This window comes from Tripterygium wilfordii, chromosome 9 (assembly GCF_013401445.1).
Source record: "Tripterygium wilfordii isolate XIE 37 chromosome 9, ASM1340144v1, whole genome shotgun sequence".
NCBI lineage: Eukaryota > Viridiplantae > Streptophyta > Magnoliopsida > Celastrales > Celastraceae > Tripterygium > Tripterygium wilfordii.
In genome coordinates, this window is record NC_052240.1 from 3,042,580 (window position 1) to 3,056,020 (window position 13,441).

Below are 13,441 nucleotides of genomic sequence, written 5' to 3' on the forward strand. Positions count from 1 at the left end.
GAGTTGGTTAGACAAGAGCCCCGGTTACTCAGCAAGATCACAAGAGCGGAACATGCTTTTATTCATCATCAATTTTTTTTTTAACATGCATGTAATTAACTAGTGCCAAGAATATCACTAACACGGTGTTCTAGATCATCTTAAAGAAAGTCCACATTCAACATCTATTCACCCAAGTCATACCCCACAAGCATACATTCTTGTGCAAGTGAATTCAAGTGATTATCCAATAGAGTAGACGTCAAGCATATAGAAGGATAAGATGGGTTCCACAAACCAAGATCAGCTGCATTTCAATATAGCACTCAATTCAACAGAAAATTCCCATAAATATGCAAGATTCAAGCACTGAATTTTTTTTTTTTTTTTTTTTTTTTAAATTCAGCTACAACAAAAATCATGTGAAATTTGGCACAAGATAATCCATATGCAGTCCACCACCCCACACTTTAAAGAATGCATTGTCCTCAATGCAAAACATAACAATGTAATAATGCACTAAAAAGAGGACAAGTTGAAACAATACAACCTGGGGGTTGGAGTCATGCATCGAGTGGATTGGGGTACTGGCCTAGCCACAATTCTTCAATGTCTTCATGAACCCTTTCTTGCATATGACCTTTTTTTTTTTTTTTTTTTTTTGTTTTTTTTTTTGTAAACACACACGCCTAGGCGTGTATAAGGTGCGCCTAGGCGTGCACAATACGCGCCTAGGCGTTCACAATACGCGCCTAGGCGTGGTCTGGCTGTAAACATAATGCCCAGAAATTTAAACTTTCCTGCAGCCAGATTCCAACACATTCAAACTAACATCCACACAAGATTTTGTCAATAAAAATGGAATAATGAAGAACAAAAGGATACACAAAAGGATATACTTCATTGGGTTGCCTCCCAAGTAGCGCTAAGTTTAATGTCTTCAGCCAGACGTAGTTGTACCTACAAAATCAACCATGTATGCATCAACACTTAATAATTTAAGCAAACTCTCACCCCAAACTTTAAGAACATGCATGGTCATCAATACAAATAAATAAAGGGAGGGAGAAAGCTTAAACACAACACTCGTTTTAGATAAGGAGAGAGACAACCTGATTTGGAGAAATCACCACAAGCCTCAACACCTTCACAACAATTCTTGGGAAACAAATCAAGGAGGATGGTGCACAGGATACTTTCCATTCAGAATCCCCGAAACATTTGGCCCACAGAATTGAAATTGACGAGCCACAAATTTCCACCCTTTTTCTATCTTAGAATTCGTTATCGTGAAAGTACCATGGATAGACAATTTCAATGTCTCAAAAGGAGCACACACTTTACCTCTCAACATTGTTTTGGACCGTGCCTTTTTCAACTTCCTTGCTCTTGTCCGCATGCCTTTCAAAGTTGGAGATAGCTTGCTAGTAACAAGGGAAGTAGCCATGAGCTCGTTGGATATTGGTGATGATGGGGTCTTTTTGCCTTCATTGCTATCACCATCCACATATTCAACAACCTCATCACTTGAAGCCGTTTTTGTCAATAAATTCACTCTCTCATGGCCTACCATATCAACATGAAGGCATTCTCTAATGACATCCGGACTCTTCATAGCCTTAAAAATTTTGAACTCAATGGTCTTGTCAAAGACTGTCATTGTGAGCATGCCCTTTTCCACATCTATAATGGTCTTTGTGGTAGCCATAAAACCACGGCCTAGAATGAGTGGTACATCTCTTGTCGGATTAGGTTCACCCTCCATATCAAGCACCAGAAAATCCACCGGAATAACAAAATCACCCACCTTTACTAAAACATCTTCAACTAACCCAAAAGGATGCACTAAAGAGCGATCAGCTAGTTGGAGAGTGACTGAAGTTGGTTTCAACTCACCTATCTTCAAAGTAGTGTAAACAGAATAAGGCATGATATTTACACTTGCACCAAGATCCATCAAGGCCTTTTCAATTTCTTTCTCTCCAATAATACAAGGAATGGTAAAGCTACCCGGATCTTTTAATTTGGGCGGGAGCTTCTTTTGTAAAATAGCACTCGTTTCTTCGGAGAGAAATACTTCTTCATGATCACCTATCTTCCTTTTGTTAGTGCACAACTCCTTCAAAAATTTTGCATATGCGGGAATAGACTTAATTGCCTCAATGAGTGGAATATTAATCTCCACTTTCTTCAAAACTTCAAAAATATCCCGATTATACTTGCTTTTCTTAGCTGGGGCAAGACGAGATGGAAAAGGCACTTTTGGAACATACTCTTCTACTTCCGGCTTTTCCTTCTCAACATGAGGTATTTTGGAAGCACTTGGCTCCACCACTATAGGCTCATCATGATTCTCACCTTCAAGCTTTTTATACTCAATTTTGTTATCCACATTTTTCCCACTTCGCAAAACAGTAATAGCATTAGCATCCTCATACTGCTTAGGATTTACCTCAGGTTGACTCGGCAGCTTTCCTGGCTGTCTTTCACTCAAGGCATGAGCAAGTTGTCCTACTTGCATTTCAAGCTTTGCGATAGATTGAGTATTACTGGAAACAGTTTGTTGCAACTGAGTCATTGACTTGCTCATCTCTGCTTGGGAATGTTGCATTGTGACTTGTGATTGAGCAAGCTGGGAAATAAGGTCCTCCATAGTAAACTTCCTTGCATCTTGAGAAGGTGCTTCTTGTCGTGGAGCTTGCCAAGGTCTGGGCCCTTGATTGAAATTCTGGGGTGAAGCATAGGAGAAATTGGGATGATTCTTCCATCCTGGGTTATATGTGTGAGAAAAGGGATCATTCTGCTGCCTATGAAAAGGTTGAACTGCATTAACTTCCGCTTCAGGAAATGTCCCACTTCTAGAACATACATGAGTAGGATGATCGGTGCCTCCACAAATGCCGCAAGGATCCAAATTTCTGCTCAGCAAAGTCACTACCGCATCCAATTTCCTAGCCACAGATGCCATCTCTGTATTTGAACCACTAGCCTCATAAACCATGTGTCTAGGAGCATCAAGATCACGATTATCCCATTGTGAGGAATTTGCCACCACAGTCTCAATAATTTCATTGGCTTCAGTTGGTTCCTTAGCCATAATATTTCCTCCAGCAGCTGCATCTAACCTATGGCGGCATTCATCAGCCAGATGTTGGTAAAAGTATGATATAATCTGCCATGGCAAGAATTGATGATGTGGGCAACCAATCAATAAAGTTTTATATCGCTCCCAAGCCTTAAAAAGTGGTTCTCCCTTGTTCTGCCTGAAATGGAAAATCTGATCCCTAAGCCTCTGTGTCCTTGACTGAGTATAGAACTTCTGAATAAACTTAGCAGAAAGTTGTTCCCAAGAAGTGATAGAATTTGGTGGCAGAGTCTTGAACCAGATCTTAGCACTTTCCTTAAGAGAAAAAGGAAATAGCTTCAACCGTATGAACTCTTCAGATATGCCTTGAATTTTTTGAGTGCCACAAATCTCCAGAAAATTATCAATGTGATCACTAGCATCTTGATTTTCCGCTCCTGAGAATGATGGGAGCATGTTAATCACATGACATTTAAGCTCATAAGATAGATTTGGCGGAATGGTTGGTAATATGATGCAAGATTGTCTAGTAGAGAATTGTGGCATAGAGTAGTCCATGATAGTAACAGGAGCATTTGCATTGTTGCCAACTTCTTCACGATTTTCAGCCATGCTTGCTTGTTCAGAATGTTCTCCCAAAATTTTGTCACTAGACGAACTAGAGCTGGATGTAGGAGAAATAGAACGAGTGGAAGATTTCTCCTCAAGAAGATCCTTGTCTCTCTTGTTCCTTCGTGCACGTTCCAAGTCTAGATCAACAGGAAGAATTTCTGTATCTTGAGAACGCCTTCCTTGCATGAACTACAAACAAGAAAGAAAAGTATAAAGATCACTAATTATCAAGAAAGAAAGAGCTAAACTAAGTATGTAAGTATCTATGTATATAAACAAGAATGGATCAAATATAAGCAACCCTCCCCGGCAACGGCGCCATAAACTTGTTGGGTCTAAATTAACCTTACTAGCAAGTGTACTAGTCGGCGACTACAGCACAATGATAAGCAAGGGTCGAATCCACAGGGACGGTGTTATATCTAATCCAAATTTATACTTGTATTTACGTATGGACAATGCAAACAAAAGTAAAGTTCAACTCAAGATTGTTTGGTTGGGTAATTAAACTAAAACAAGCAAATAGTAAAGTATTTTTGGTATTTTCTTTGAATAAGGATGTAACTAATGCAAATGAGATAAACACCAAAGCTTTGGAATCCCCCTTGGGAAATAACTTGCGATGACACAAATTCACACACATATTTGCTAATTCGGGCATAACGAATCCGTACCTAAGTCGGTTTTAGCGCACTTAAGCCAAATCTCCCTAAAATCGATTACTAGCCATCTTATTGGTCTAGGTCGGATATTCCTAAATACATTCTAGCCATCTTATTGGTCTAAACATGCATAGAAATTCATGGAGTTTTATGGAGATTAGGATTCATACAAATTGTCACCTAATTAAAGGGAGACACATTCATAATCAAGTGTTTCAAGAAGCATAATCTACTTGACATATTATTGTCTAAGCAAATTCTCCAAACAATTTCATCCAAAAACCTAAAGTGTTGGCCAAACACCACAAGCATGAAGAAATTGCAATCAAACATAGAAACACAAGATTTATACCCAAATCAACTCATATATATGTAAATCAAGTCATAAACAAAGTCATCAAACCCAAGGCTTCAACCTAGCCTTGGCACAAGAGGTTTAGTTACACATAATGAGAGAAAAACACAAAAGGAGAGATGAGAAAATCATGAATAAACCCAATTAGTTGAGTAGATCCAAGTTGAGCTGAAGAATCTCTCCTCCTAGCTCCAAGAGTCGCCTCCCCCTCTGCTTTCGCTCTCCAGAAACTCAGTTCTAGGTCTCAAAACTCCTGCGGCTCGGCAAGTTCGCGAATTAAAACATACCAAAAAACTGTCTTGTGCGCCTAGGCGTGGAATGATTCCACAATCTCCATACGACGTCCGATTTGCACGATTTTAGCGTCTACGGAAAGCTTGAGATGTCTAGTTTCCAATGCCTTTTATTTCGCTTGATTCCGATAACGTGACAAAAAGTTATAAGTATTTGAACACACGAAGGTCGGTGGACATTTTCTTCAGTTCAGCCCTTTTTTCATCACTTTTCATCCAAACCGCAATCAACCTATCAGAAATACAAATCAAAACATAAATACACTCATTATTTATCAAAAGAAAGCTTAAGAGGGGGATATTTCTACCAAAAACAATAGGTATTATCATACCTATCACCAATCCACGAGTGCGGGGGAGTGTTAAAGGGATAAAATCCCACATCGGTTGTTGAGGGGCTTGGTGTCTAGCTTATAAGCTTGCCCAAGTCTTCAACTCATTGTCCAGCCTTTTCCATGTGGATGGGCTGGGAACTGCCACAGCCCAAAAGGGTCGAGATGGTGGGGAGGCTGGCTCTGGGTTGTGCCATCGTGGGATTTTCTACAGTAAGTGTGGAATATTTACGACACATTATTAGCTCCCCTTTCCCCACCGATTGGGCTAGTGTTCTTCGTCTTCCTTTCTCCTTCGGGTGTTTTGTTGTCAACCATCATTCTGTGTTTAAATCATGCAACCACAAAACTCAGCTAGTTGTGTGACATAGGGAACTTAGAACTAATATAATGTAATGATTAAACGTCATACTCTAGAGTGCATGGTAGTGAGTTTACATATAGAGTCAATCACTTGGGTGATCGATAGCCTAATGATAAATCTTTTTGATGTCAAAACGAATAGACTTGGAAGGTTATGAGATTGATTCCACTAAGAGCAATACCCTTGTGGTCACGTATTGGGTTTTGGCCTAACTTATCCCGTTATTAGATGAGAAACTTCTGTATGTATGGTGTGATTGACGGATAAAAAAAAATATATGTACGTGTAGAGCCTTGTGAAGAAATGTGTTTGTGGTATATATAAATGTATGTGTACATCCATTACATTTGGATTCTTGTTTACGTTCTTTCTTAATTATTTATTGAAAAATGGCATTTTGATCACATCAAAACTTTTGTTATTTTCAAATGTAGTGTATTTGGTAGGTGAGAGAGAGAGGGGGGAGAGTCAAAGTAAATAGGGTTCTTGCATTAATTATAGATTACCAAAAAGTTTCTCTAATCATATGATTAGATGACACTTATAATTAGTATTTGACCAAACATCATCAAAAGAATCAAATGATGTTAATTTTCATGGTTGTTTTTCTAAAGGATGATTTAATTTATAGGACTTGTGATAAGAAAGCTTGGCCTTCAACACCACATAGGGTTTCAAAAAAAAAAAAGCATATCCACTTGCATGTCATCAATTAACACTCCCCACTTCTTTATTTCCATAGTCATTACAACAGTCACTCCCATAAAGCCCAATTGCACACACCCAACTAGTTCATTCAATTACATTATGACCATTTACATTATATCTTTCAATCAACATTGAGATGAAAAAAAAAATTGTGAAAATTTTCATTGAAGGTGAGGTGATAGATTTGACAAAACTTAGGGAGTCACTATTCTAGTAATAAATTGGATTGAAATTAATTATTATTATTATTATTTTGGAATTTTTGAATCTAAATGAACATTTGGAAAATTGTGAAGACAAAATAGCACCTTTGTGGGTTCTAGTGGCGATTTGCCCTTCAATTAATGAGTAATTATCGATATTAGAAAGCCATGTATGTATTCTTTGATAATTATTTGAAGTATCTTAAAAATTGTCAGGTGTTTGACGATACTTTTAAAATTGACAAAATTTATATTTTTGAAAAAAATTTGAGAGGATAAACGACGCTAAGGATGACTATATAAATAAGCTTCATTTTATTTAGACGGTTGTTTGGTGAAACTTTTTAGTTAGCGTAATTGCAAATGATTAAGCTAACATAATCGCTCCACAAACAGAGCCTTTGTCAATAATCCTTAAATCACACAACAAGTGGAGTGAAACTGAGATGGAAAATATTGAAGCTGTCAATGCAACAGTGAACAGCGAACTCACTCACCCAATCTGGAGAATTTCATCACACACTTGAAATAGGCAGAAATTAATTAAGGGTGGTTGTCTTTGCCAGTACCACCAAACTTACATGACTCACTATAATTTCCACACACAAACTAGTCATAAAGAGGGGTGTCCAATGAACAAAGTAGCAAGAATAGTGTTTCTAAGGTAAAAATGAAAAGGTTATAATATATATACTGTACATATTTATATATCAAACCATGCATAGTGGCCTGACAAAAAAGAAAAACCATGCATAGTGGAAGTTCAGTCCTTTCATATGGACACAGAAAATAATTGAATGCCAACCTTATCTGGCTGGTAGTGGTACACAACATGATATAAATAATTGATAAAAACAAGATATAAAATTTGTAATATTCTAGGCTAACATACAACCATACATGCATCCTCTACTACTTCACTTAACAAATTAAATTAACACAAAATTGGATGGATATATACAATAAAAGAAACACAAAGCTGAGGAACGCAAAGGGTGGGGCTGCTGCTTGAATAATAATTAAACCCACTTGGAAAAAGATGATATAGGGCAAGTCCCATCTTCAATATAAATCAAAAGTTCCATTGGGGCTCCATGCAGTACTATCTGTGATCAAATACACTGAGTTTTCTAGTCATGTCTGATGGGTAATGTACTTGTTTTCCCTGTTGAAACCTTCTGTTCCTCAGCTTTCTGTCCCATCCACCCAATTAATATTCCCAAAAGGAATGTGGGACTCTTCTGCTCACAATCAACCAGCAACTGTAGCAGTAGTGTCCTCTGATCTGCCATCTGTGATTCTTAGAGTGTGTAAAATTCTCATCTAATTAGGGTTTAGGGACACGTGTCATATCATATTATATTTTTCCCTTTCTGAAAAATAATAATAACAAAAGTTAAAGGTATTCAGCATATATGATACTTCAAATTAAACTTAAAATTAAGGGATAAGAGTCTATTTGTTGTCAAATTGTGTATCGTTGGTGTCTCCTGATGACCAATCAAAGAGAGTGAATGGATCCATGCCCTTGCTTTCTTTTCCTTGTGTAGTGAACAAGAGAGTACTTAGTGGGTCAGCCTCTAACTCTCCCAAATCAGCAAAAAAGTCTTGATCTGATGAGGAGTCTGGAGGTAGTAGTGATGGCCTGTAACTTTGAAACCCACCATCAGTACTGAATTCATCTATATTTTGATCAATCTCTTCTTTAACTGATGTTGAGGTAGAGGGCATGATTGGAGACAAAGGAGCTGAAGGATCATTGCTGCTGCTCTCTTTCTGCTCTTCTTTTGCTTGGGCTTGGTGACAAGTCTTTGAAGAAGTAGTATTAGTGTTGGTTTTTGGTGAATGAGACCTTGTTGACCCTGCAAGTGCATTCCTTTGTGTTGGCCATGGATGGTTGTGCTCAGAAGTGTAGGTGATTACCAACATGTTGGGATCGGCTCGACTCCGCTCCACTTGTTTCCTTGCTGAACAACCCTTCGTACTGCTGCATCTGTAGTATCCCCTAAATTGTGTGAAATCATACAATGCCAAATTAGTGTGAAAAATTTTTAACTTCAAAACATGGTTCTGATACCTTCACTATTTAGTACTATTTAGGCGTATATCGAATATACAAAGATAAATTTTTTTTTTATAGAGAGGACATATGAATAAGGCTAAGCAAGAACTGGAACAAACAAAGAAGACCAGACTAAACAAATTCCCAAAATCTCAGCAACAAGATCAAAAACGGAGAAGCCTCAGAAACAGGCCAGGCAAATAAAAACAAGGACAGCTATTATGGAATTAAGTCTCAGATAACCAAGCTACAAGATCTTCTTGCCTTTCAACACCCTTTTTAGCTAGACAGTCTGCAACACCATTCACCTCCCTCGGTACATGCTTGACACTAACAGAGGAGAAATTGTGAAGAATATGTCGTTATTAGAATGATAAATAAGATTCCGCTACGCACCTAATATATGATCAACCAATCTTAAGAGGTGCATCATGTTCAACTAATTATGGGAAAGAATAACAGAAGCAATACACATCTGTACTTGAGCAACTATAATGTTTTTCAGGCAAAGTTATTATAATATTAATTACCTTGGGTAAGGAGAGCCCTTAATGGGTTTCTGTCCATATTTTCTCCATGCCCAAAGATCAGAAGGAACAACTTCTCCACTTGGCCTACTATTTGGAGCTGCTGGTGCTGGAATACAAACCACCTTCTTTGCCTGGCTTTTCCTGAATCAATTATACAATCACATATGCATGCATGCTTGTGGTTATAATGGTGCAAGAATTAATTAATGGTTTCAATATCAGTTTCCATTTTGGGCATAATCATATTGGTTAATTTGGTTTGGCATGCTTATTTACTTTCTTAAGAAATATGAAGGTGATGTATAGCATATATATAATACATCCATGCATCTGCCAAAGGTACATATGTACCCAATCAACGCACATGGTAATCTTTTCAGGTGGGTTGTGTGTGTGGATCGGAAAGTAGAATTTCAGATAACTTGATGAAAGCTGAGTCTGTGAATGTTATTTTGACAACACATGTAGATGGGATAATGCAACTTTTGATCATTGAAAGAGTTGACTTACGTCTAACTCGATCACTGAATTTTCAAACGTTTCATCTTGAGAATCCAAAGTTGAAAATTGTTCTAATATGCACAGATTTTTAACTATTCGGGCAGTCAAATTACTAAATATGACATAAAATCAATAAGGAATATGTCCGAACAAGGAGAAATATACTCGAGTGCGCATATTGAAACAATTTTTAACCTCGGATTCTCAAGTTGGAACTTGTGAACATTTGATGACTGAGTTGAAAATGGAAAACTCTTTCAGCGATCAAAAATTGCATTACACCCACGTTTTGGTACAGTAATTACAATCTTATCTGAGAAGATACATTACATCACTAACAAAGAAAGCAATACATCTAAACAGTAAACACAGTTTATAGTTTATACCAAACCCTAATTGTAGATCACCAATATCATCATCATCATCTTCAAACTTATTTATCTTTATTAGTAATTAATGAAGAGCTTAACACACCAAAACCATTAACTTATTGAATTCCATTACTTCAAATTACAAACCAAAAACTTAATCAAGTCAAACCTAAAATATAATAATAGCTAATAGTGTTGTTAAATTAATTACCTTCTCTTGATCCCCAGATTCCGCGGAGGTGAGATCTGCACATGGGTGAGCGTGTTCTCAAATAAGCAATCTTTAGAGGTGTTAACATTAATCATGCCACTCGAAACCACAACCCGAGGAGAATCGCACCGCGACACAGGTAGCTTAGCAGGAGGAGGACTAGTAGTTTGCGAGATCTGAATCCGAGAAAATATGTTGCAAGGACTCTTCATCATCTCGTCATCATCAAAACCCTTTTCTTCAACTGTAGTACTAGTAGTAGTATTGGTGGTAGTACTTGTGTTTATGATCCCATGATGATGATGATGATGATAGATGGAACCTGCAGGAATGTTGTTGAGGTGGTGAAGAAGAAGCGGATCTTGCATGTTAGAGAAGGGATCGCCAAAAGAAGTAGCGGCCGTACTTGTCACCGTCTGATCATCCATGATGGGATCAGACGATTGGAATTCCCAGTTGGACACAGAGGAAACAGCTGTTGCAGCTGTTTCAGAAGAAGAAGCTGTTCTTCCACTTCCACCACTTGCACGGAGGATATCGGTCAAGTCGCCTTGGTAATTCTCCATTTCTAGACTAAAGAAGCTCCGGACATAGATATATATATATATATATATATATATATATATATATATATATATATATATAGTTAATCAGTTAGCTCAAAAACACAGCAAGAGGAGACCAAAGAGTCACTAGTACGACTCAGATTTAGTAGCTTGTGGTGTTTTGTATTGGAAAACACATGTCATTCTTGAATTTTTCTTCGAAATTAAGAGGGTTTTGATGGGTTGAAACTGAAAGTAGTGTTCTTTGAGAGATTGAGGATGACAAGAAAAGGTAGAGAAAGAATGGTTTTGTGAAGAGAGAGAGAGTGTGTGTGTGAGAGAGAGGATCGCTGACTTTGATTTTTCATACAGAACAGGGTGGTCAGGGAGGCTGTATAAGCCACAACCCACAAAGTTGTCAAATTTCTACAAATATATTATATAATAATAAATTAATAATAGATTAAAGAAATTAGGGCAGGTGGGTGATTTATCAAGAAGTTGTCAACTTTACTGTAAAATTATTTAATTTGTTATTAATTAATATCAAAGTTTGTTTTGTGGTCAGTTTAAAAAAAAAAAAAAGAGATTAAGGAACAAGTGATGGGAAAGTGAAAGAGGCGGCAAGTAGCCGCATTTGTCGGGAAAAACGTTTGGAAACCTTGAATCTTAACATCTACTACGCACCGTTTTGAACATAACTCAAATCACCTCTCAATGTGATTGAATAGATTGATGCACCTTTCGCCTTTTGTTTTTTTGGACCATTCCCTTTGTTCACTTCGCTACAAAGTATAATTACCCAAGAAGTTGGTCGAGTTAGAAACCTCTCGCAAACACTTCGAACCAAATCCCCTAATCAAAATAACGACGACTTACCCTTACTTCATGTAGAAATTTTTTAAGGATGTGATATACGGGTTCAAGAATTTACTCTCCTAGAATGGATTCAAAGGACCATTTCTCAAAGAAGTTGTCAACATATAAAAAGTATAATTACCCGTCTCACTCGCGTGTCAAACTAAAATTTATTGTGAACCATATACACGTGATTGAGTTGGCTTACAACGAATCATTTTATGCCTTAGAATGGAATATTAATATTTCTTGTGTGACTTGTTAAGTTCTCACTCGTGCATGCATGTATGGTGGAAAAGATAGATTTCCATCTCCACTAATTAAAATTGATCCCAAGTCAACATTGGCTGACTTGTTCATATATGGCTTTGTTATTATTAGTGGCCTCATATTGTGGCTCTCAATTTTTATCTTTAATTTCTTCATTTTACGTATTGAGAGAATAATAGAGTGTACGTTTGTGTGGGGTGGGATAATTTTCACATCAATAATATCAATGTGGTTTTTATTATTATATGAAGAAATTCAAATGATTATAATTATAAGTAATTAGCTTGTAGAAAAGATGACTAATTAAGATGAGAACTAACCAGGCATTATGAACTAGGGCCTAATACATTTTTTTTGTGGGGATGATAAAGGACAAAGATTAGTTTTAGCTAGGGGGTCTTAAACTAATTAAGAATGTTATATATTATTAATGTAAGCCATATAATTGGTTTGTCCTCTTGTAAAGTTTGCAGGATTAATTAAATCAAATGTTGTTAAAAAAAAAGGTCAAACAACATCCCTTCTTTCCTTTTGTTTTCATCTTAAAAAAAAAGTAAGAAAAAATTGTGCAAAGTTAGATCAAAGTTATGCCATGATTAGAGATCTAATTTGGAGGCTTTGAGATGGTAGGTTTCTCTTCCAATTAGTGAAATACGTATTTCAACCCCTACTTAACGAGAGATGATCACAGATAATCCAAGCCATGAGTAGGGAGACTGATCATAGTGGATTTGGAGACTCCGTATTTCGTTTAGAATATAAAAATCTATAATTTCAATCCAATAGTTTGGACATTTCCATTTTTAATAGTTGTTTGACTTTTTTTCCATCATTAATATATGTAAATTGTAAATTCTGATAAATTACGGAACCCTCAAATCCGGTGGTGATGGTGGTAGCTACTGGTTAGGATGGAGGGACGCCCGAGGCTGAGAGACCGAGAAATTAATTGTCTACACAAGCAACAGCAACAAACACGTTCCTGCATGACAAGGCAAGCCAACGACACACACAAACTCCTCCACAAATAATAAGGACAAAATAAAAACTGGGATTCTCTGACCATTACTATACAACAAGCCCCTTTGTCTTCACCAACCATGTGAAGCAGCCAAGCAGGCCTACCATTTAATCAACTATATATATATATATATGTATATATTTAATTAATCATGACGCATAAGGGGCCAAGAGGGTATTTGTTTAACTAAAATGCCTGAAACTTTGATGGAAATCTGACAAATGCCTAATTGATTAGATTTATCATAAAAATAATTATAATTAGGTGTATACTATTTAGTCCTGCCTGTGACAATGCTGGTCTGGTTAGTCTGCACGCCAGACACTTGCCTAAGCATCTCACAAGGCTTGACGTCATCTGTATACCGGCATCCTCACCGGTCAAGTAAATCATGGCCGTCGATTGTCCTCTACTTGGACGGCTCAGATTGTTTGGCCACCTGTATTTTGTACATACAATGACCTGGTCAAAACTATAGT

General features: G+C 37.1%; 1 protein-coding gene and 1 non-coding gene across 2 annotated transcripts; one reads left to right on the forward strand and one right to left on the reverse strand.

Moving 5' to 3' along the window:
• The first annotated feature begins 3,164 nt into the window (after positions 1-3,164).
• Positions 3,165-3,271, forward strand: LOC120006745. Its single transcript, XR_005470088.1, has one exon. It is a non-coding gene; the product is annotated as a small nucleolar RNA R71 (small nucleolar RNA).
• A 4,116-nt stretch (positions 3,272-7,387) lies between these two features.
• Positions 7,388-11,193, reverse strand: LOC120005141 (probable WRKY transcription factor 35). The gene is made up of 4 exons (XM_038854612.1): positions 10,889-11,193; positions 10,269-10,858; positions 9,186-9,326; positions 7,388-8,598 (listed from the first exon to the last, which is right to left on the reverse strand). Exons 2-4 carry the CDS (start codon positions 10,832-10,834, stop codon positions 8,049-8,051), a joined length of 1,257 nt encoding a protein of 418 aa, XP_038710540.1. The 5' UTR covers positions 10,835-10,858; positions 10,889-11,193; the 3' UTR covers positions 7,388-8,048.
• Between the last annotated feature and the right edge of the window lie 2,248 nt (positions 11,194-13,441).